This window comes from Oratosquilla oratoria, chromosome 44, assembly GCF_046742065.1.
Source record: "Oratosquilla oratoria isolate Oo_2021 chromosome 44, ASM4674206v1, whole genome shotgun sequence".
Lineage (NCBI taxonomy): Eukaryota > Metazoa > Arthropoda > Malacostraca > Stomatopoda > Squillidae > Oratosquilla > Oratosquilla oratoria.
The window spans coordinates 10450480-10475930 of NC_134820.1; the positions used below are offsets into that span (position 1 = coordinate 10450480).

Genomic DNA, 25451 nt, shown 5'->3' on the forward strand with positions numbered 1-25451 from the left:
TGATGTTTCATTCACAATATCTTAAAATGAGAGGGACAACAGATAGATTTTGACTGGATGTGGGATGGTGGTAGGGTGGATGTATGCTTTGACTTGGCCACTTTCTTTAGAAGAGGAAGAGGGCCTTTTGATATATGTATATACTAAACTACTACTGATACTGCAGTTGGTAAGTTTAAAAGCACTGTGTTACATTGTTATCATTATTTGATATAAAAAATTCCTTTCATGATTCTAAATATAGTCAGTAGATCACCTCTTTCTCTTCTCTGCTCCAGTGTTGGTAGTTCCAATTTTGATAATCTTTGTTCGTATGTTAATTTGGAAAGAGTTGGTGCCAACTTTGTCGTTGCTCTGTATTCTTTTTAGTTTCCTTATATTCTTTTTAGTACTGGATGTCCATAGTGTCACTGCATATTCCAGTTTTGGTCTAATCAATGTAACTATTATTTTTTTAATAATTTCTTCATCCGAGTAATCAAATGTTTCATTGACCTTAATAGGTTGAAGGTTTCTCCGACTATTTTGTTTATATGTTTATCCGGTGTCATGTCTTTGCTGATTATTACTCCAAGGTCCCTCTCCAAGTGCACTTTCTTGATTTCTTCTTCACCAATTTTATAATTTTTTGAAATTCTGTTTTTACTTTTTCCAAACTCCATTATGCTACACTTCTTGATATTGAAGTTCACTTCCCACTTTTGAGTCCATTTCCAGATTTTGTCCAGGTCTGATTGTAATGAATCACAGTCCTCTTCTGTTCTTACTTTCTTCAATATTTTTGCATCATCTGCGAAGAAATTCATATAACATTCAACTCCTTTATTTATGTATATGGCAAACATGATTAGAGCCAACACCGACCCTTGTGGAACGCTGCTTATCATTTCTTCCCATTTTGAGTATTTGTCTCTAATTAATACCCTAATTTTTCTCCAAGTCAGGAAGTCTTACATCCATTCTAATTATTTATCTGCTATGCCACCTATTGATTCTAATTTTCTTATTAATTTCTTGTGTGGTACTTTGTCAAGTGCTTTTTGTAGGTCTAGAGGTGAGGTTATTTAATGTGTGTTTAAGAGAGGGTAAAGTGTCGGAGGACTGGAGGAGTGCCTGTATAGTTCCGCTTTACAAGAGAAAGGAGGACAAGTGTGAGTGTAGTAGTTACAGAGGGATCAGCTTGTTGAGTGTAGTTGGGAAGGCTTATGGGAGGGTCTTGATTGAGAGGATTAGGAGAGGAACAGAGGGAGTAATTGGTGAGGAACAGTGTGGTTTTAGGACAGGTAGGGGATGTGTAGATCAGATTTTTGTGGTAAGACAGATATGTGAGAAAGCTATAGGAAAAGGTAAAGATGTTTTTTGAGCTTTTATGGATCTGGAAAAGGCTTACGACAGGGTAGACAGGAAGGCACTGTGGGAGGTACTGCAGTTATATAGGATAGGAGGAAAGCTGTTAAGAGCAGTCAAGAGTTTTTATGAGAGCAGTAGAGCTTGCGTTAGGATTAGAAATGGAGAGATTGAATGGTTTGAGGTAAAGGTGGGACTTTGTCAGGGATGTGTTATGTCACCCTGGCTGTTCAATCTTTACATGGATGGCGTGGTGCGAGAGGTGAATGCAAGGGTAGTGGGTCAGGGGTTGGAGATGATTAAAGAAAATAGAGAAAAGTGGGAGGTGAGCCAGCTGTTGTTTGCTGACGACACTGCGCTTGTAGCAGGATCAGAGGAGGGATTGAGGAAATTAGTGACAGAGTTTGAAAAGGTGTGTGAAAGAAGGAAGCTGAAGATAAATGTGGGTAAAAGTAAGGTGATGAGATGTACAAGGGGAGAGAGTGACAGTAGGCTGGAAGTGAGCATTAAGGGTGAGAAACTGGAGGAAGTGGATAGTGGTGCAAATGTGACAGGAAAGGGAGGAGTGGTGTTGGAGGTAGAATGTAGATTGAGAGAAGCGAGTAAATGCCTTGGTGGATTAAAAAGTGTAATGAGAAATAGACATCTGGGAATGGATGCTAAGAGGAGGTTATATGAAGGAGTGATTGTGCCAACAGCAGTGTACGGGGCAGAAATATGGAACATGAGAGAGGAAGAGAGAAGGAGTTTGAATGTGTTTGAGATGAAATGTCTGAGAAGTATGATAGGGGTTACTAGGCTAGATAGGGTGAGAAATGAGGAGGTGAGGAGGAGAACAGGGGTGGAAAGGGAGTTGGGAGATAGGGTTGATGAAAGAGTACAGTATTAGGATGGTTTGGACACATGGAAAGAATGAGTGAAGAAAGATTAGTAAAAGAAGTGTGGAAGGCGGAGGTGGAAGGAGTGAATATGAGGGGGCGTCCTAGGATGAGATGGATGGGGTGAAGGGGGCTTTGGGGAAGAGGGTAATGTCTGTTGAGGAAGGACGGGAGATGACAGAAGACAGGGGTGAATGGAGAATGGTTGTATATGGATGATGTTGTGATGCATGAGGTGGAATGGGTGGGGGGATGGGGGGTGAGGTAGTATGTGTGAGCAAAATTTGATGGAGCCCGAAGGGATTTCTCCCTGTCTTCTCCTTTCCTGCATGGGGGGACGGAGAAGGGGGGTCGCCGAATTTATGAAGCAGCCTTGCTGTGGATGTGCTGTGTCTTGCGACACTGCCTCTGACCCAGGGCAGTGGACAGGATGCAGGGATGACCTGTCATCCAGGAGGTGCCAAGATAGGAGGGAGGGAGAAGGGTGGAGGGGAGTGGAATATATGGGAAATGAAATGGATGGGAGTAATTTCTATGCCTTTTTCTTTTTGACTACCCCCTCCATGTAAGGGGGAAAAAGCCTTTGGTATTTGTATGTATGTAGATAGGCACAGTCTGCCCATCCATCCCTCTCTTGTATTATATCTATTAGTCTCAAGTAGAAGCAGATCAGGTTTGTTGTACATGATCTTCCTTGTCTAAATCCAAATTGGTTTGGGTTTAGTATAGATTTTTCTTCCAGGTGTTTAACCCATCTACTTTTGATCACTTTTTCACATATTTTAACTACTGTGCTTGTTAGGGAGACCGGTCTGTAGTTAGCTGGATTTTCCTTGTTTCCTCCTTTATATATTGGTACAATGTTTGCATTTTTCCAGTCTTGTGGTACCTTTCCTTCTTTGAGTGAGCATTTGATTATAGTGTGTATTTTATCTGTTAATTCAAGTATTTACCTAGTTGTATTATACAAGAAGGGAGCTATGCTCATGTTGACCCATCTTTGTATCTTTCAGCATCAAGTTTATTCTTGAAATCGTGAATAGTATTTGCACACACTGTTTTTTCATCTAAGTTATTCCATATACCGTATTTTTCGGACCATAAGGCGCTTCGTACCATAAGGCGCACCCGTAATTTGCTATTCCCCGTCCTTACATAAGGCACACCTGGTCTCGTCATCGTATAATCATGCATATGTGAGTGCTTTCAGAACTGAACATTTTCGTTGTTGAATGAGAAAAATCGGTTGGGATTTAGCAAAATTACAAAAATTATTATTATTATTATTTCTTTTTTTTTGGTCAGTGAAATCAGACTACCTCCATGGATGGTCTGCCCTGCCAATGCCCCTAAAAAACAACATAAACACGTTACGGGAATTGTGGGGAATTAAACCAACATTAGCAGTTTTATTCCCGGAATTCTATATTCACTTAAAAACACAGGATTACAAATGAAGGTAAATTTTTAGTTTTGACCATGGGCACAATATAGTAATAGAAGATTAATTATTAATTTTTTGAATTATAATATATCAACGTAAATTGTGAGCGGAAATAAAAAACAAAAAAGGTGCTTAAACAAATTTCGTAAGTAATGAAGTTGTGTCGGACGAATGGTACGCCATGTTTGTTATGATAGATGCCGACATCGAATGGATGTCGGCATGATAAATTTGTCTAACCTAACCTAACCTATGTTTAATAAATCATTAACTGCAAATTAGATGTCATCCGGCTCGTCCTAGTTGTCGTCGTCGTGAGAGACGTTGGCGGGCTTTTCAACCACTCTCTCACCTTGTGGGGTATACAAAGTTCTTGCAGCTTGAAGGAATGCATGTATCTCCTCTCCATAACATTCCTTCAAGAAAATATACCTGGCGAGGTACTGTCGGAAGTACCGAGACAAGATGGCGTCCCAATCCTATGCTACCGACTTCGTTCATTAGCATATTTGCTTGTAGCAAGGCATTTTTTATTTTCATTTCTGCCCACAAAATTGCATATTACGTTGATACATTTTAATTTACAAAATTAGTAATTAATTTTCTATTGCTATATTGTGCCCATGGTCAAAACTAAAAGAATACCCAAATGACTACAGTCTGAGAGCGAGACTAGACCAATGCAAAATGGCTGTCTGTGTTGTGGACGCTATCATGTCATAGCCATGATAGCGTGAATGAATGCGATGGCATGGACTCGAAAACTGTCGAAGTTTTTGCAATTTTCTTGTCAAGATACATGCATATTGGTTATAACTTGGTTGTAACTTTTGCTAGGACTATGCACTGTTGCCGTCGGCAGGCTAGCTACGAAACGTGTCAAAATAGTACGTCAGTGTCTGAGGCATCTTTTTGCACTGAATCCACACATAAGGCGCACCACCCGATTTTGGCCGATTTTAAGGATTTTGCCCGCGCCTTATAGTCCGAAAAATACAGTATCCAGCATTCTGTGTGGGAAGCTATTCTTTTTCCTATCTCTTTTATAGTTATCCTTTTTGAGTTTCTTTTCATGACCTCTTGTTTTTCCATTGTCATTTATTAGTAAATCTTTTCTGCCAAGGATTTCCATTCCTGATTCTATATATAGTCAATAGATCACCTCTTTCTCTTCTTTGCTGTAGTGTTGGTAGTTCTAGTTTCATTAATCTTTGTTTGTATGTTAATTTGGAAAGAGCTGGTGCCAACTTTGTTGTTGCTCTCTGTATTCTTTGTAGTTTCCTTATATTCTTTTTAGTACTGGGTGTCCATAGTGTCGCTGCATATTCCAATTTTGGTCTAATCAGTGTGACTAATATTTTTTTATCATTTCTTCATCCAAGTATTCAAATGCCACTTTCATTGACCTTAGTAGGTTTTAAGTTTCACCTACTATTTTGTTTATATGTCTGTCCGGTATCATGTCATTGCTGATTATCACTCCAAGGTTCCTTTCCGAGTGCACTTTTTTTTATTTCATTTTCACCAATTTTGTATTTTTTTTAAATTCTGTTTTTGCTTTTACCAAACTCCATTATGCTACACTTCTTGATATTAAAGTTCACCTCCCACTTTTGAGTCCATTTCCAGATTGTGTCCAGGTCTGATTGTAATGAGTCACAGTCCTCATTTGTTGATACTTTCTTTAATATTTTTGCATCATCTGCGAAGAATTTCATATAATATTCAACTCCTTCATCCATGTCATTTATGTATATGGCAAACATGATTGGAGCCAGTACTGACCCTTGTGGAACACCACTTATCATTTCTTCCTATTTTGAGTATTTGTCTCTAATTACTACCCTCATTTTTCTCCAAGTCAGGAAGTCTTCCATCCATTTTAATAAAGTACTTGCAATGCCACCTATTGATTCTAATTTTCCTATTAATTTTTTGTGTGGTACTTTGTCAAATGCCTTTTGTAGATCTAGATAAACACAGTCTGCCCATCCATCTCTCTCATCTATTATATCTATTATTCTCGAATAGAAGCAGATTAGATTTGTTGTACATGATCTTCCTTGTCTAAATCCAAATTGGCTTGGGTTTAGTATAGATTTTTCTTCCAAATGTTTAACCCATCTACTTTTAATCACTCTTTCACATATTTTAGCTACTGTGCTTGTTAGGGAGACCGGTCTGTAGTTAGTTGGATCTTCCATACTTCCTCCTTTATATATTGGTACAATGTTTTCATTTTTCCAGTCTTGTGGTACTTTTCCTTCTTTGAGCAAGTATTTTATTATAGTGTGTATTTTATCTGTTAGTTCCTCCACGCATTCCTTCAGTATCCAATTTGCAATTCCATCCAGACCATGCAATTTTCTAACATCTAGGTTTTTTATTTGGTCACTGATATCCTTTTTTGTTACGGTTATTTCCTTCATTTGGTGGGATTTCTGTTTTTCTATTTCTTCACAGTTAGGTGAGTTCTCAATTGTGAAAACTGATTTGAAGTGGTTACTCATAACTTCTGCCATTTCTTGTTCTTTTGTGTATTCATGACTTCCTTGGCATAGTTTTTCTATTTCTTGTTTGTTTCTCAGTTTACCATTCACATATCTGTAGAATAGTTTCAGCTGATCCTTACATTTTTCTATAATTTCATTTTCATAATTTCTCTTTTCCTCCCTGTGTATTTTTACATAATCGTTTCTTAGTTTGATGTATGTTTGCCATTTGCTCTTTTTTTAGTCGTTTTACCATTTTTTCCCAGTTTTGTCTCTTTTATCCTTGGCTTCACTACATTTTTTTGTTATACCAGTTTTTTATGTATATTCTTTCTTGCTTTTGTTGTGGAACATATTTGATCACACCCTCATTATAAATTTCCATTTCTCTTCCATCCTTGTTTCCTCACTAAGGAATTTTTCCCAGTTTACATTTCAAAAAAATTCTTTAAGTTTCTCAAAATTCGTTTTGCTATACATTGGTCTTCCTATTCTATGTTTCTCATTTCTTCTTAGGTCCATTTGCTCTTTTAATTTGAATTCTATAAGTACATGGTCACTCTTTCCTAATGGTGTTTTGTATTCTATTCTATCTACAATTTCGGGTTCCGATGTGAATACTAAATCCAGTCTCGAAGGTTCCTCATTGTTTCTGTATCTGGGATTTTCCTTTATCCATTGGGTCATTGTGTATTTAATGGTCATATCGAGTAGCATGCTGCCCCATATGTCCTCTCCACCCCACACTGTCAATTCTTCCCAACATATTTCTTTGGAATTAATATCACCCTTAACTACTGTATTTCCTCTTTCTTTCAGTATATCAATTAGTTCATATTTCATATCTTCTAACAATTTGGAATGATCATGTTCTGTCCAGGCCTGTGTTTTAGGGGGCACATACACCACTATAATTTTTTTATTTTTCATGTTGTTGTCCACTTTATCATGATTGATTCTACATTATTTCTTCCTTCTGTTATCTTTGTCAGAAATAGTACTCCCCCTCCTTGTTTTTCCTTTCTATTCTTCATCCAGCAGTATAATGTGTGCAGTACCATGCAGCTGACACTTTAGGGACCATATGGGGTGGTCCCTATGGACCAGAGCCAAACTTCATTTTGCCTATGTTAGAGGAAATTTCTACTTGTGGAGAAATGATACTATATTATTGTACTGTGACTGTCCCTATGTTATGCTGCCCCCACCCCTCTTAAATATGTCCTGTACCACTTCTTTGAGTATATTTCCATTTTTACCTCGGTTCCCTTTGATAGCGGGAAGAAAGAATGCTGCCACCAAGTCTTCCCACTCAGGTTGTATAGGCAGTTAAAATGGGACAGAGCAGTGAATAGGCATCCTGCTCTCTGTAACTCTAAGGGGTACATTGGTACGAAAAAATCAAGGCAAAAGAGGGTTTATGAGGAGTTTTCCAACCAAAACCCTAAGGTTTGGGTCTTTTAATGTGCATGGGTGTGGTACAGATGAGAGTAAAAGGGAAGAGATAGGCAATGTTTTTGTGAGAAGTAAGATGGATGTTTTGAAATTAAGTAAAACTATCTTGAAAGGGAGGAGTGAGTTTGAGGTTGGGAGTGTAGTGGGGAGGGTGTCAGGAGTGTGGAAAGGATGAGGGAGGAGATAGGTAAGCATGTGGTGGAATGGAAGGAGGTTTCTTCAAGGTTAATGTGGATGAAGGTGAAACTGGGAAGGGATATGTGGGTCTTTGTAAACATATATGGGCATGGTAATGATAAGAGTGTAGAGGAAAGGGAGGGTTTTTGGATAGATTGAAATGAGTGCTTAGAGAGTTTTGGGAGAAATGTCAATGTAGTGGTATTGGGAGATCTCAATGGTAGGGTAGGGGATGAACCAATAGATGTAGTGGTTTGGAAGTGTGGAGTGCCAGGTAAAAACCATAGTAGAGAGTTAATGGTGATGTATTTACCTAGATGTATGTTATGGGAAGGGAGCTATGCTCGTAGTGGCCTGTCTTTGTATCTTTCAGCATCTAGTTTGTTCTTAAATTCTTGTATGGTTTTTGCACATACTATTGCTTTGTCCAATTTACTGCAGATATCCACCACTCTGTGTGGGAAACTATTTTTTCTCAGATCTCTTCCATAACTATCCTTTTTGAGTTTCTTTTCATGTCTTCTTGTTTTTCTTCTGTCCCATTTTAATCAATCTTCGCTGTCAAGGACTTCCATGCCTTTCATGATTCTGTAAATGACCAGTAGATCTCCTCTTTCTCTTCTTTGTTCCAGGGTTGTTAGTTCCAGTTTGGACAATCTTTGTTCGTATGTCAATTTTGAAAGTGTTGGTGCCATCTTTGTCATTGCTCTTTGGATTCTTTCTAATTTCTTTATATTCTTTTTTGTGTTGGGTGTCCATAGTGTCACAGCATACTCCAGTCTTGGTCTTATCAGTGTGACTAATATTTTCTTTACCATTACCTCATCCAAGTAGTTAAAGGCCACCTTTATTGATTTGAGTAAATTGTAGGTTTCTCCAAATATTTTGTTAAAAGGTTTGTCTGGTGTCATGTTTTTGTTAATCATTACCCCTAGGTCCTTTTCTGACCTAACTTTTGTTTTCTTACTTTGTATCAATTCTATATTAATAGCTCTGATATTCTATTTTTACTTTTTCCAAACTCCATTATACTGCATTTCTTGATGTTGAAGTTTACTTCACACTTTTGGCTTCATTCCCAAACTTTATCTAGGTCTCTCTGTAGTGATTCACAGTCTTTTTTCGTACTTTCTTCAGTAGTTTTGCGTCATCTGCAAAGAAGTTTATATAACATTCCACACCTTCATTCATGTCATTTATATATATGGCAACCATTAATTATCAGAGCTAATACAGAACCTTGTGGGACTCCACTTATCCTTTCTTCCCAGGTTGAGGTTTTATCTCTAAGTGACACCCTCATTTTTCTCCCATTCAAGAAATCTTCCATCTATTTCATTAACTCTCCTTGTACACCTGTTATTTTGAGTTTTCTTAGTAGCTGTTTGTGTGGTACGTTATCAAATGCCTTTTGTAAATCTAGGAAAGCACAATCAGCCCATCCATCCCTTAATTGCATTATTTCTATTAGCCTTGAGTAAAAACAAAGCAAGTTAGTGGCACTTGATCTTCCTTGTCTAAAGCCAAATTGTTTTGGATTCAGTATATTATTTTCTTCCAGATGTTTGATCAATCTACTTTTGATAAATTTTGCACATATTTTTGCTATTGTGCTTGTAAGCTATAGTTTGTTAGGTCTTCCGTATCTCCCCCTTTATATATTGGTACAATATTTGCATTTTTCCAATCCTGTGGTACCTTTCCTTCTTTGATTGAGCAATCTATTATCTTGTATAATTTGTCCGTTAGCTCATCTGTACATTCTTTTAGTATCCAATTTGCTATTTCATCCATACCATTTGATTTTCTGACATCAAGGTTTATTATTTGGTCCCTTATTTCTTTCTGTGTCACAATTATTTCTTTTATTGGGGGGGATTTTTCTCTCAGTTCTTCATCCCAATTTTGTGTATTTTCAATTGTGAATACAGATTTAAAATGTTTGTTCAACACTTAAAGTAGATCTTTTCCTGTCTCTTCTTTGGTACATATTTATCTATTCCTTCTTTATAGATTTCTTTTAATATATTCTATTTCTCTTCTATGTTTATTTAAGAAGTTTTCCCAATTTACTTTTTGAAATAATTTTCTGAGTTTCTTAAAATCCATTTTGTTGTACATTAGTCCTCCTTTTCTGTGTTTCTCATTTCCTCCCAAATAAATTTCTTCTTTAAGTTTGAACTCTATAAGTGGATACTCTTCCCAATTGGTGTCTTGTATTCCACAAATTCAGGCTCTGACGTAAATATTAAGTTGAGTCTTTATGGTTCTTCAATGTTTCTGTATCTGGTATTTTCTTTTACCCATTGAGTCATTGTTTATTCAGTGGTCATATCCAGGAGTATATTTGCCCAAAGGTCTTCCCCACCTTTCACTGTCATCTCTTCCCAACATATTTCTTTTGAGTTAAAGTCACCCATAATAACTATGTTTCCTCCTTTTAGTAGTTCATTTTGGAATGGTCACCCTCTGTCCAAGAATATGTTTTTGGGGGCACATATATTACTACAAATTTTCTACTTTTCATGTCACAGTTTTTAACTTTTATCATAATCAGTTCCACATTATTTTTTCTTTCTGTTATCACATTAAGCCTTTCTTAGTCAAAACCATGACTCCACCCTGTTTCTCCTTTCTATTTTTTATCCAATAGTTGTATAAACCTTGTCCCATAGTATTTGGTGGTAGTGGATCTTCTAATTCTGTCTCCACAATTACCATTATATCTGGTTTCTCTTCTACCAGATAGTCGTATAATTTGTTTAGTCCTGAAATCATTTCATCTATGTTGGTATACATTATTTTTAATTTTTTCTTTCTCCTTTTTTGTTTATTGTGTTTCTTTTTATATATATATATGTATATACAATTTTCTCAGCCTGAGGTCTAGTACTCTCAAAAATAGAATAAAAACTGTTCTTTTCAGTTTCTGTTGTTCTCTCATTTTTTTCATTTGCTTTATTTCTTAGTGTCTTTTCCCTCTCTTTTTCCTCATCACTTATTTCTTTTTTTTATCCATACATTTTTGTAATTTTCACTTTTTTTCAACTTTGATGTTTTACATAGTACTTCTGCTATAATTTGAGACCTTAGTTTAATTTTTAATGGTTTATTTTTTTCTTTAGAGTATAGTTCCATTCTATTCACTATATATTTTTCCATTACTTGTCCCTCCTCTTGTATCTCTTTCAGAATTTCTTTTGCAATTTCTTTCTCCTCTTTTTCTCTTAGGTATCTAGCTACATTATGTTTTTCTTTAATACCATAAACTACTATGCACTTTTTTTATCCACTGTGTCTCTGACCCAATTCTCTTTCTCCTTAATTACTTTAATTACTGTTTCTTTTGCATTCTCTTTCACTTGTTGCTGTACTATTTCTTTAAAAGTTATTCTCTGGTTTTCTTGTTCCACTTTCCATTTATTTTTTATTTCTTGGAGATCTGTCTCTTTTATTGTTTCTCCAACTTTCTTGGTCACTGCTTGTATTTGTTCTTTTACTTCTTTTTTCAAAGCCTCATTTTTGTTTGTATCTTCATTTTTCATTCTTTTGTTTTCACTTTTGACTATACTTAATTCCTTTTTTAGATGATAGAGCTCTCTGTTGGTTTCAGCATTCTGTTTTTTCAGTTGGTTCACCTCTGTACATTGTCCTGTATTCAGCTTTCAGATCTATAATTTCATTTATTAATTCAGTAATCTCCTGATTGCTTAGGATATTTTTAAACCTTGATTCTCTTTCCACTTCTAAGCCTCTACCTAATATTTCACTTTGTTTTATATGCCCTGACAAAATATTTTTTTTAAATCTTTGATTCAATTTTGGCATTTTCTTCATTGGTTCACTATATCTCTGTCTTTCTTCTTCATCATTTTCCATTTTGTGTATTGACCACTAATGTGAAATTACTCTATTTTATCATTTCACTCACTCAATAAACAAGTTCCCTATCCTGAAAACAAATACAAAACTAGTTATTTCCTCCAAATTTATCAAGAAAGCGCTGCACTGCAGAGCTCATTCTAGATGTCTGTTCCAGCCTGTTGTTTGTGTGTGTGTGTGTGTGTTTAGAAAGAGTTGATGATAGCTAATACAGTGTTTAGGAAAAAAACAAGAATAAGTACACATGGGAGAGGGTGGTTGATAGAAGGGTGGTTAATAAGGCATTAATGGACTATGTAGTGGTATCCAGGAAAAGAGTAGGAAGAGTTCTGTATGTCCATATTCTTAGGGGTGAGAGTGGGGGAATATCAGATAATTTTTTTGGTGGAATGTAAGTTGAGAGTGGAGAATAGGTGGAGAAAGTGGAAAGGCCAGGAGATAGGGAGGTGCTTAGAGTAAACTGTTTAAATGGGAAGGAAAATGAGCAGGAGTACAAGGAGAAGCTGAGAAAAGTGTGGGAGGAGATGAAGGCTAGAGTAAAAGTAGGAGTGAAGGAGTAATGGGGGTGTTTCAAGGAGGGAGTGACAAGGTGTGCAAAGATGGTACTTGGAGCAAGGAGGATAGGAGGGAATAGAAGGAAAGTTACTAAGTGGTGGGATGATAAAGTGAAGAAGTAGTAGAACAGAAGTGAGTATTCAGGGACTGTATGCAAAATAGGACAGGAGAAACATATGAGTACAAAAGAAAAAGAGAAGAGAAGCAAAACAAAAGATATAGGGGACAAAAAGGGAGCAGATGTAAAATTGGGGAGGAGTATGACAGAAAATTTTGAAAGTAATAAAAAGATGTTTTGGAAGGAAGTTAAGAGAGGAGGGGGAGATGAGTCAAGTAGAGAAGGAAAGGTAGAAAGCATAGATGGAGAGATGTTAACAGAAGAGGCAGTGGTAAGGGGAAGAAAGTCAGAGAGCTGTTGAATATGCAAGAGGATAGGGAGCGAGTAATGATAGCAGTGGGAGGTGCTAAGAAAAGGATGGTGATGGGAGAGGAAAATGAAGGAGAAATAAGAAAGGATGAGGTGCAAGTAGTTTTGAAAATTATGAGAGTAGGTAAGGCACCTGGGTTAGATGAGTGTCATGTGGAGTATCTGAAGGGAAGTACAGTAATAGTGGTAACTGGGTAGTGAGGTGTGTCTAAGGTGGTTAGAGTATGGAAAAGGGGACAAATGTAAGTGTAATGTTTTCAGAGGAATAAGTTTGTTGAGTGTAGTTGGGAAGGCATATGGGAGGATTTTAATTGAAAGGATTAGGAGAGGAACAAAGGGAGTCGTTGGTGAGGAACAGTGTGGGTATAGGAAAGTTAGGGGTTGCAGGGATAAATTTTTTGTGGTAAGGCAGATATGTGAGAAAGCTTTAGAAAAAGGTAAGGATGCTTTTTGGGCCATTATGGATTTGGAAAAGGTCTATGACAAGGTAGATAGAAAGGCATTGTGGGAGGTATTGCAGATATATGGGATTGGGGGAAAGCTGTTAACCCCTTCCATACGGTGCCGCATACGTAGGCGGCATGAGGAGCAAGTGGATACGCGAGGCTGCCATATCGGCGTCTTGATTATATTTATTGTAGATTGAGAGAAGCGAGTAAATGCCTTGGTGGATTAAAGAGTGTAATGAGGAATAGACATTTGGGAATGGATGCTAAAAGGAGACTGTATGAAGGAGTGATTGTGCCAACAGCACTGTATGGGGCAGAAGCATGGAACATAAGAGAAGAAGAGAGAAGGAGTTTGAATGTGTTTGAGATGAGGTGTCTGAGAAGTATGATGGGGGTTACTAGGATAGATAGGGTGAGAAATGAGAAGGAGAATGGGGATGGAAAGAGAGCTGGGAGATAGGGTTGATGAAAGAATATTAGGATGGTTTGGACACATGGAAAGAATGAGTGAAGAAAGACTAGTAAAAGAGGTGTGGAAGGCAGATGTGGAGGGAGTGAACATGAGGGGGCATCCTAGGATGAGATGGATGGATGGGGTGAAGGGGGCTTTGGGGAAGAGGGGAATGTCTGTTGAGGAAGGACAGGAGAGGACAGAAGACAGGAGTGAATGGAGAATGGTTGTATATGGATGATATTGTGATGCATGAGGTGGAATGGGCGGGTGGATGGGGGGTGAGGTAGTATGTGTGAGCAATTTTGACGCAGCCCGAAGGGATTTCTCCCCGTCCTCTCATTTTATGCAATGGGGGGACGGAGAGGGGGGGTCGCCGATTTAATGAAGCGGCCTTGCTGTGGATGTGCTGTGTCTTGCGACACTGCTTCTGACCCAGGGCAGTGGACAAGGTGCAGGGATGACCCGTCATTCAGGAGGTGCTAAGATAAGAGGGAGGGTGGAGGGGTGTGGAGTGTATTCAGGGATGAAATGGGTGGGAATGATTTTATGCCTTTTTCTTTTTGGCTACCCCCTTGTAAGGGGGAAAAAGCCTTGGTATATGTATGTATGTATGTATGCCCCTGCATAATGACATACTCTCTAAACTGTCTTCATCACATTTTCTATGGTTATCAAAATTCACGGGTGAAAGAGAGAACGATTGATATAAGCGGTGACTATATTTTATGATGCGAGTATTATTACGACACATCATACGTCTGGCAGCTAATGCTGCCCGCGAGATTTTGGCCCGTACTGAAGAGGTTAAGGACAGTCAAGAGTTTTTACGAGAGTAGTAGAGCCTATGTTAGAATTATAAATGGAGAGAGTGAGTGGTTTGAAGTAAAAGTGAGACTGCGACAGATGTGTCATGTCGCCATGGCTGTTCAATGTGTACATGGATGGAGTAGTGAAGGAGGTAAAGATGAAGGTAATGTGGAGGGGACTGGAGATGATTAAAGAAAATGGAGAAAAGTGGGAGGTGAGCTGTTTGCTGATGACACTACATTTGTGTTAGGGTCAAAGGAGGGATTAAGGGAGTTATTGTTGAAGTTTGGGAGGGTATGTGATAGGGGAAAGTTGAAGGTAAATGTGGGTAAAAGTAAGGTGATGAAATGTAAAAGGGGAGAGGATGACAGTGAGTTGGAAGTAAATCTTAAAGGAGAGTGGAGGTGGAAGTAAATTGTAGATTTATAGAAGCAAGTAAATGCCTTGGGGATTATAAAATGTCATGAGAAATAGGCAACTGGGAGTGGATACAAAGAGACTTCCGCATATACTTGTGTATAGGTTGCACTAGTGGATAGGTCGCACCGCTAGTTTGTGGTAGTCAAAGTGGTTATTTGCGGTTGACCCGTGGATAGGTCGCACTATAATCTGGCGATTTACAAGACTCATTCAAACATAAGAATGATCAGATATTTACCTTTATTTCAAAACTTTACTCAGAAAATTTTAATATCAGAACACATATAGATTGCCCGACTGTCACGCATGCACATAATGCAAACTTACATAAACAACGGTTGCGTTTCTCAAACTGTAATCATAAACAAATGCACTTGTGTAAAAAACATTATAGTCAACTCAACCAAAAAAAAATCAATAGAGTTTAACTGTCAACTGGTCACAGTACAACAGTATAGAAGAAAACTTCTTTAAGCTGATCTTTCTGCTTTCTCCATCCCTTCACTACCTTTTCTGAAACCCCAAACTCCCTTTCTGCAGATCTGTTTCCATGTTCTGCATAATCCACCACTTTCAGCTTAAAAACTACTTCGTAGCTCTTTCTCTTACCGATACTCATGATTAGGGTTTGCAGTTATTAGGCCTAAAACTCCATGTGATCTACTGTAGATCTAACAGTATGGTAGGCCTAATGGAAATTTATGAAAATAATCAATCTTTATGACGCAAATTATAAGTTTATTTAAGTTACATTACAGAATGTTATGTTACGCTATGAAAACATAATTTGTGCACATACCATAGAAACACAGCCACGAGTGAAACATGATGTATGGTAACATATGGTAAACAAAGGGTCAAGGTTGCATTGTTTATAAACATTATAAAAGGGTTAGAAAAGAGAATGTTTTACAATTTCATTGTAATTGGTATATGATTTCCTAGCAGCAATAGTTCAATTTAAAACAGCAAGTCGGTAGGAACCTTTGATATATATATATATATATTTTATGCATACAAAAGGCTTGAAAAGCTTTCCGATGCATATTGTGTGAACACCACTGAAATTCTATGTCATTGTTGTGACTTCAGTGACAGAGTAGTGTTGTCCCTCTTTAATGTTGAGTGGATAGGTCGCACCCTGATTTTGGCAAAATATTTAGTTAAAAAAAAATGTGACCTATATGTGAGTATATATGGTACATTTACCTAGTTGTATTTACCTAGTTGTATTTTGCGGGAAGGGGAGCTATGCTCGTGTTGTCCCGCCTTTGTATCTTGCAGTGTCTAGTTTGTTTTTAAACTCATGAATGGTTTTTGCGCATACTATTTCATTGTCCAGTTTGTTCCAAGTGTCCAAAACTCTATGAGGAAAACTGTTTTTCTTCAGTTCTCTTCTATAGCTATGTTTTTTTATTTTCTTTCCATGTCCTCTTGTGTTTCTTTTGTCCCAGTTAAGTAAATTCTCACTATCGAGTACCTCTGTGCCTCTCATGATTCTGTAGATGGTCAATAGGTCACCTCTCTCTCTTCTTTGCTCCAGTGTCGGTAACTCCAGTTTAGCCAATCTCTCTTCGTATGATAGGTTTGCAAGTGCAGGTGCCATTTTTGTAGCTGCTCTTTGGATTCTTTCTATTTTCTTTATATTCTTTTTGGTACTGGGGGACCACAATGTCGCTGCATACTCTAATCTAGGCCTTATCAATGTAACCAATATTTTTTTCATCATGTCTTCGTCCAAGTATGTAAACGCCACTTTTATTGATCTTAGCAAGTTGTAAGTCTCCCCGACAATTTTGTTAATCTGTATATCATAGGACAAGTCGTTCGTGATAATTACTCCCAAATCTTTTTCGGATCCTACTTTCTTTACTTCTTTGGTTCCAATTGTATATTTTCCTGATATTCTGTTTTTGCTTTTTCCAAACTCCATTATGCTACACTTCTTCGTATTAAAGTCCACTTCCCATTTCTGACTCCAGTTCCATACCCTATTTAGGTCTTCTTGCAGTGCTTCACAGTCCTCATCAGTTTCTATTTTCCTTAGCAGTTTGGCGTCATCGGCAAAGAAGCTCATGTAGCAGTTCACGTCCTCATCCATGTCATTCATATAGATAGCAAACATTATTGGTGCCAGCACAGATCCTTGCGGTACTCCACTGATCACCTCTTTCCAGTCTGAATATTTTTCTCTGAGCACTACTCTCATCTTTCTACCAGTCAGAAAGTCCTCTATCCATTTTAGTAGGTTTCCCTGTATTCCTCCTATGTGTTCCAGTTTTTTTAGTAGTTTTCTGTGTGGTACTTTGTCAAAGGCTTTTTGCAAGTCTAGGAATGCACAATCAGCCCATCCATTTCTTTCTTGCACTATGTCTATTAGTCTTGAGTAAAAGCATATTAAGTTTGTGGAGCATGATCTTCCTTGTCTGAATCCGAATTGTCTTGGGTTTAATATGTCATTGTCTTCCAGATGTTTTACCCATCTATTCTTGATTATTTTCTCACAAATTTTGGCAATGGTGCTTGTTAGTGATACTGGCCTATAGTTGGTGGGTTCTTCTTTGTTTCCTCCTTTGTGTATTGGTACAATGTTAGCGTTTTTCCAGTCCTCGGGTATCTTTCCTTCTTTGAGTGAGCTGTTTATTAAGATGTGTATTTTGTCTGTTAGTTCTTCTTTGCACTCCTTTAGAATCCAATTTGCAATACCGTCCGGGCCATGTGATTTTCTGACATCCAGCCTTGATAAATGTTCTGATATTTCCTTTAGTGATGCTGTAAACTCATTCATGAGGGGAGATTTCTTGTTTTTGTCTATGTCACAATTCGGTATTTTCTCTCTGGTGAAAACAGATTTAAAGTGATTGTTCATGACTTCGGCCATCTCTAAATCTTCTGTGTATTCTATGTTTCCTTGGCATAGTTTCACCAATTCCTGTTTGTTTTTAAGTTTACCATTCACATACCGATAGAATAGTTTGGGTTGCTCTTTGCATTTGTCTATAATATCCTTCTCATGGTTCCTTTTCTCCTCTCTTCTCACATTAACATACTCATTTCTATAGTTAACATAAATTTGCCATTTGCTTTGTTTTTTGTCTTTTCTCCACTTTTTCCAAGCTTTGTCCCTTCTGTCTTTTGCCTCACTGCATCTTTTGTTGAACCAACATTTAATGTACTCTCTCTCTCGCTTTTGTCTTGGTACATGCCTGTTTACCCCTTCATTGTAGTTTTCCATCAATATATTCCATTTCTCTTCCACTGCTGTTTCTTCCCTGTAAAATATTTCCCAGTTTGCATTCCGGAAGAATGTCTTTAGTTTTGTAAAGTCTGTTTTGTTGTACCTCAGTCTTCCTTTCCTATGCTTTTCGTTCCTCTCTATGTCTATTTCTTCCTTTAGTATAGTTTCGATGAGTACATGGTCACTCTTTCCAATTGGTGTCTCATACTGGACTTTATGCACTATTTCAGGCTCTGTTGTAAATATTAGATCTAGTTTCGATGGCTCTTCATTATTTCTGTACCTTGTGTTTTCATGGACCCATTGGGTCATTGTGTACTCCATGGTCATATCTAGCAGTACATTGCCCCACGAGTCATCTCCTCCTTGCACTGTCATGCTGTCCCAACAAATTTCTTTGCAATTGAAGTCCCCCATAACTACCAGATTACCCTTACCCATTAATATCTCATTGAGTGATTTTCTTGTGTCATCTAGCATTTTTTTATGTTCAATTTCTTTCCAAGCGCTTGTTTTTGGAGGCACATAAGTCACCACAAACTTTCTACTTTTCATATTCTTGCCTTCGACTTTTATCATGATCAATTCAGCATTACCTTTGCCCTCTGCAATTTTTGTCACCTTTAGGTCTTTCTTGGCCAAGAACATGATTCCCCCTCCCTGTTTCTTGTCCCTGTTTTTTATCCAGTAGTTGTATAAACCTTGTCCGATAACAGTGGATGGTATTTCACCTCTTAGTTTAGTCTCTACAATTCCCATTATGTCTGGTTTTGCTTCTAACAGATAATCATTGAGTTCGTTCAGTCCCGAAATTAGTCCGTCAATGTTGGTATAGGCCACTTTTAATTTTCTTCCTTCTCCCTGGTTTCTTCTTCCCTTGTTTTGTTCGTTTTGAAGCGCCATTGTCTTAATCTCAAGTCTATTACTCTCCACTGGAATTCTTTGCATTCTGTCTCTGATCTTTTCAAGTTTTTTTCCTTTGCTTCTTCTCTTAGCGCCCTTTCTTTTTCTAATTCCTCAGTACTCATTTCTCTTTTTATCCATATCTTATTGTATTTTTCACTCTTTGCCAAGTTACCTACTTTTTCAAATATGTCTTCTACTACCACTTGTGACCTTAGTTTTATCTTTAGAGGTCGATTCCTATCCTTAGTATAGCGACCAATTCTGTAAGTCTCTTCTAAGTCTGTGCCTGAATCACTATCTCCCCCCTGAATTTCATTAAGGATTTCTACTGCTGTCTCTTTTTCTTCTTTTTCTCTCATGTACCTCGCCAATCCTTGTTTTTCTTTAAGCCCATAAACCACAATACATTTCTTCCTATCTACTGTGTCCCTGACCCAATTTGCTTTTTCGTTAATCACTTGAATGATTGTGTCTTTTGCATTATCTTGCATTTGCTGCTTGACTATTTCTTTGAAAGCAATTTCTTTATTTTCAATATTTTCTTTCCACTTCTTAATTTCCTGGATACTGTCCCCACCTAAGTTTTCTTCGATCTTTTGTGTCAATTCTTGGAATTTGTTGTTCACTTCCTGCTTTAGATTTTCGCTATTATTATCATTAGTTTTCTTCTTTTCATTATCATTCTTCAGTTCATTTATGTCTCTTTTCATTTCTTTAATTTCGTTTGTAAGATCCAAGTTAGCTTTTTTCAGGTCAGAAATTTCATGGTTAGTCTTAGATAAACAATCAATTAAACCAATGACCTCTTTTCTTAAGTCCATGATTTCATTTTCCCACCGAGTCCTATTTTTGCTCATCTCTCTCTCTATCTCTAATAATCTACTTAAGTTCTTTCTTTCGTACTTACCAAACCCTAAGAAATCATTGTCGTAACACGTGGTGCTTTGTTTATTGTTTACATCGCGGTTCAGTGGATTGCCTCCAGATGGCTCTGATTCGCAACTGGCTTTCGAGTCGTTTTCATTCATTTTTGCTAATTTCGAGTTAACACAATTAACTAGCACTGCATGAAGGAGTGGTTGTGCCAACAGCACTGTATGGGGGCAGAGACCTGGAATTAAAGAGAGGCAGAGAGGAAAAGTTTAAATTGTTTTGAGATAAAATGTCTGAGAGTATGGTAGGGGTTACAAGGTTAGATAGAGTGAGAAACAAGGTGTAGGAGTGTAGGAAACAACTCATAAGAACCACAATTGACCATGCCTCCATAGCACGATTCTCAACACTCAAGAAAACAAAAAACATTCAATAAACAGCACAAATCAAGGCATTAGGAAATATAATTAGGTACACTAAAACTACCACAGTAGACTCTCTACACACAGAAACCAATATCCTCCATATAAAACAGAATATAGGAATAATTTTCATATAGTCTACACCAGAATTCTCAAGTCCATCCATGCCTCTTACCACATTACACAAACACAACCAGCTATATGAAAAAAAAAAGTATTGTACTACTCAAACATTTACAGCAACCTATACCTATACTTCTCAGTTCATCCATATAAGAACATATCTAGAACAAACTGAATGAGGAAACAGCAAGTGCAAAAATGATACAAAAATTTAAGATCAAACTGGATGCTGAAAGATGCAAAAGTGGGTCACTACGAGCATAGCTCTCATCCCGTAAAATACAACTAGGTAAATACAGCTATGTAAATACATACATGTTCAGATCACAAAACAGGCACTCCAAGACCAACCTTCCAATCTCCATTTTCCACCTGACTCCCTAAGCCATCAGCCTGAGAAATTCTTCCCTTGATAGTTGAGAGCCACATTGTCATGGCTGTGTTCAGACTATCACTCAGTACTGAAACAGTCTATCTTATATACTGTCTATATACCAAGGACTTTTCCCCTTTACAAGGGAGGTAGGCAAGCCAAAAGGCATATACCCAGTCCCACCCATTTCACTCCCAATCCACTCCCATCCATCACCCTTTCTCCCGTCTCATCTTAGCTCTTCATGGATGATGGGGCATCCCTGTATCCTGCCTGCTGCCCTGGGTCAGAGGCAATGCAGCAAGACACAGCACAGAAACAGTACTGACATAAAATAGGCATGGTCACAGCCTTCAGTTGCTTCAAATGCAGTTGCCTTATAGAAGATGTAAAACAGTTCAACCTATACTGCCTTACCCTCATCCTACTGAGACAACACATATCTCCTCCTTGAGTGACATGGTGGCAATTTGAAGATGTGGGTCATCACCAGTGAGGCTTGGGTACAAAGGATTGATCAGTTAATCAATCCATTGCCCCTGGTCTTTCTTGCAGAAGACCCATGAATTGATTAATCAATTGATTGGATTGGTTTTCCACAGTATTTACTATACATTGTACTACATTGTCAAGTCCTTGTGCAAGTAGTGATTATAAGGAGAAATGGGATGTCACCATTCCTGCAAGTCCTGCTGTGGTCCTAACTAATTAATGCTGAATTTGAATGTGATATTGATCCAGAGGATAGAAATTTTTCATACAATTCTAAGAGGATGTGTTGTGTATATAGACTACTGTTATTAATATTAAGGGGGTACGCGACACCTGGAGGTCATTTTCTAAACTATTTAGAGTAAAGAGCTGAAAATTCTCAGGTAAATAGGTATCCATGTTGCCTACATTTTAGGTGAAACAGAATGAGGTATGTACACATGTACGTATACCAGTAGCGACATTTAAAAGTGCACAGCACCATAATACGTGGACCAATTTGTTTTATATTTTGGCTATGATTAGTCAGTAGGCACACCTAGAGCCGGTCATTGAGTAATTGAACAATTTCCTTTATACTTTTGCATACAGGCATTTCAATTTTAATGTCCGGCAAAAATCGTGAAAAATAATTTTTTTTGGGTCTTGTTTCCATTATTACTCCGAACTCTTTCATCCTATTCAAAATATTCGAACGATCAGCCCTAGCAGTTACTAAAAGTAATATTCCCTGTAAGTTTCATCTAAATCTGATGTATTTTAGATCTTTTATGATTAAAAAAAAAGTAAAAAAAATATCGAACGGAGATATGGCAACTTGAAATATAAATATATCTGTACCTTGCTTATAGTTTCACTAATTTGACTGATTTTTTCATGGCTTAATTCTTATTATATAATGAGTAAGTACAGTAAAAATCATCAACATATTTTAATTATAAGTACTTTAAATACTGAACAACTAAAGTATAAGTATATCACAGTAGTGACGACGCACAGATGACACCATCATATAATTTGCTTTTTTGCACCTTTGGCGGTTTCTTCATATGAAACCTCACTGCTGGGGGTCTTCAGGGTATCTAAATCATTGGAAAGAGGTTTATTTTCCAGCAGTGGGCGCCTTCTCTTTCCTCATCAGATTCCCCTCACCAGTCTATGTTGGTAGGGCACCCCCTCCAACATCATATGATGTCCCTTCTTCTCTCTTCTTCCTGTATAGCCTTGATCTTTTTCCTCTTGCTTTCTTCTTTGGATTTAATCTTCCTCTTTGAATTGTTTAGTCTAATGTTGTCCTTTACTTCTGTCACTGTCACAGAGGTGCAGGTGAGGGCAGTGGTGGAGTGAGAGGTGGTGAAGTCTTGGCTAGTCGTCTTTGACTGCTTGCCATCTTTAACTGCTGTTTTTTGTCATTGTGGATGTTCTTTTGTTCTTTTTGCTACCCATGATGACTGTACTAAAGAGTAATATGTACTAGCTAAAGTAATAGATTGCAATGAGAGCTCATGAGACATGCGCACTTTTCCTTTCAGAGCTAGCCGGTAACTGACGCTTAGCTTCGCTCAAAGTTGGCAAAACTTCTCCCTCCACCTTCCTCCCTTCCCCTCCACCATCGTACTGGCCATTGAAGCACTGGGCGAGCGTAAATTCAATCAAATTTCAACGTTATTCGATGCGCCTGAAGGTCCTAAATGGCACGCCTCTCTCTAGTGTGGGTTGCGCCTTTAACTCTGTCCCTTTAAACCTCACCCAAGACCTTTAAATTGCGCGCGGCTGGAAAATTATTTGTCGGGATTTATTTCTAAATGGTATACGAACATTTTGAACACAGTTTTGAAAAATGCCATATCTTGACCAAATTCACCCCCCCAGGTGTCGCGTACCCCCTTAAGAACTTGTTTTCTTGACATTCTCATGTAATGATGATTTATGAAATTTAGAATTCTGACCTAATTGAAATTTTGATGTATAACACCATAGAGGGATGGCACAGTGTATGAAGAACTGGTAACATCTGCCAAATATCATGAACCAAACTCTGCACCTTCAAGTCCAGGCTCCATAAGAAGTATCAGTCGTGGTGTTTCATCTTCTTCAGATGATGCAAGTACAGAATTGTAAGTTCTGTGAGAAAGTTTTGTGGTCATTTGAAAGAAAAATTTAGGATTTCTTATTTTTTCCAGACTTGCTTGAGATGCTTCATTGCTTTGGATATTGAATGTCAAGCTTTCCCTAATAGTTTTGATTCTGAAATAATGAGTCATGGACTTCACTAACAATTAGTCAATGCTAGAAAAATGTATATTTGAATACTTAAGATCATAAAGCTATGGAATACCAATGAACATGGAAAGCCTCTGCCCAATTTTTATTTCATGCTTAGCTTAAATGCTTTTTTGTATATTTATTTATTTCTAATGATTTATTTTTTATTTATTTATTCTTTGTTTATTCATTTTATTTTGTTTTATTCTATTTATATTTTTTTAGTATTTCAAATATGTATTCTTTGTTTTCACATCAGGTCAAACCATGAGGATGTGGATGAGACAGTGGATGATTTTGTGTCACTTATATACCCTGAGTCAGACCTCTCTGTTTCCTGTGCCCATTGCTGCATGCTTCCCCTGTGAGCAATGTTTAGTAGTGTGATAATTATTTATTTTTAGACTAATCTATCTTGCATCTAGAATAAGGAAACTGTAGTGCCACCCAGTGCATTAGAAAGACTACTAAGTATTTAAGTTACAATATTGCATGTTTTCTTTTTGGTTAAGGACATTGTTGAGGGAACAGCAAGTACCTGCAAATGATGGACTTACATGACAAATGTTAGTTATCTCTCTGCTGATTATCTTCAAAACCTAGCAGCATCCATATCTTTCAATTACTCTTTTTCATCTTGCAAGTGTATTTCATCCTCCTTTTTACAAAAGGAGAGCTGACAACTCATAAGCTGGTAATATAGAAACAGTCACACACTAATACAGTACAGACAACTGTACATTTCTTCTTAGAGAAATCTACAGAAAGGTCTGAGCACCATTGCCAGCTGCTGTAGGGCTTTAGATTTCCAGTCACTGAAACTTAAAACAACTATTATTACTACTACTACTACCACCACTACTACTACTACTACTACTTTTTTTTTTAACAACCTCCGTCTTCATGGAACTGTGTGGTGAAAGCAGTCAGGATCTAGTGCTACTACTACTACTACTACAACTGTTACAACTACTACTACTACTACTTCTGCATGTTTTGTTTTTTTATACAAAGTGACCTCCATCCTTGTGGAACTATGTAGTGAAAGCAGTCAGGATCTGTCTTCCAAAGACAATCTTTGGCCCCAATATAAAGAATATAAAGAAATTAGAAAGAATACAAAGAGCAACAACAAAGTTGGCACCAACACTCTCCAAATTTACTTATGAACAAAGATTGTCCAAATTGTAATTACCAACTCTGGAATAAAGAAGAGAAAGAGGAGATCTGCTGACTATTGAATCATGAAAGGAATGGAAATCCTAGATAGGAATGATTTACTAAAATGGGACAAAGGAAAATCAAGAGGACATGAAAAGAAACTCAAAAAGGATAACTTGGAAGAGATCTGAAAAAAAAATAGCTTCCCACACAGAGTAGTGGATACCTGGAATAATTTAGATAAAGAAACAGTGTGTGCAATCACTATTCAAGATTTTAAAAAAAACTTGATGCTGAAAGATACAAAGACTGGTCACCACGAGCATAGCTTCCTTCCCGTATAATACAACTAGATAAATACAACTAGGTAAATACATTGATAAGACCAAGACTGGAGTATGCAGCAACACTATGGACACCCAGTACAAAAATAGAATATGACATATGAGCAAAGATTGTCTAAGCTGGAATTACCAACCCTGGAACAAAGAAGAAAAGAAGGGAAAGAGGTGATCTGTTGCCCATTTATAGAATTATGAAAGGCATGGAAGTCCTTGATAGGAAAGACTTCTTAACCACTTCACTCCAGGGCACATTGCATGTCTGGCAGCATTAGCTGCCCAACGTGCGATGTTGCGTCATAATAATCGCATTATAAAAAATAAAGTCAGTGCTCACTTGTTCGTTCTCTTTCACCCATGAATTTTGATAACCATAGATAATATGATGAAGCCAGTTTAGAGGGAATTGAGGTTACATAGGTATGACTACAATAAATATCAAGATGCCGATGTCGGCATCATCGCGTACC

At 37.5% G+C, this 25451-nt stretch overlaps 1 protein-coding gene and 1 long non-coding RNA gene across 10 annotated transcripts in view; one reads left to right on the forward strand and one right to left on the reverse strand.

Annotated features, from left to right (window-relative positions):
- Nucleotides 1–25451, reverse strand: part of LOC143022392 (uncharacterized) — a 237202-nt gene that overhangs the window by 161853 nt on the left and 49898 nt on the right. The window lies entirely within an intron of this gene.
- The window catches only part of LOC143022390 (intermembrane lipid transfer protein VPS13A-like), a 617111-nt gene that overhangs the window by 116045 nt on the left and 475615 nt on the right, over nucleotides 1–25451 (forward strand). For 6 of the 8 annotated variants that reach the window (XR_012966042.1, XM_076180547.1, XM_076180549.1 and 3 more), the window contains exons 15-16: nucleotides 23195–23331; nucleotides 23739–23843. Coding sequence is in view for 7 of the 8 variants with exons in the window: in XM_076180547.1 (XP_076036662.1) it covers nucleotides 23195–23331; nucleotides 23739–23843 (242 nt within the window). In the remaining variant the exon portion in view is untranslated. The remainder of the gene's footprint in view (nucleotides 1–23194; nucleotides 23332–23738; nucleotides 23844–25451) is intronic. The other 2 variants (XM_076180551.1, XM_076180552.1) reach the window with 1 other exon arrangement.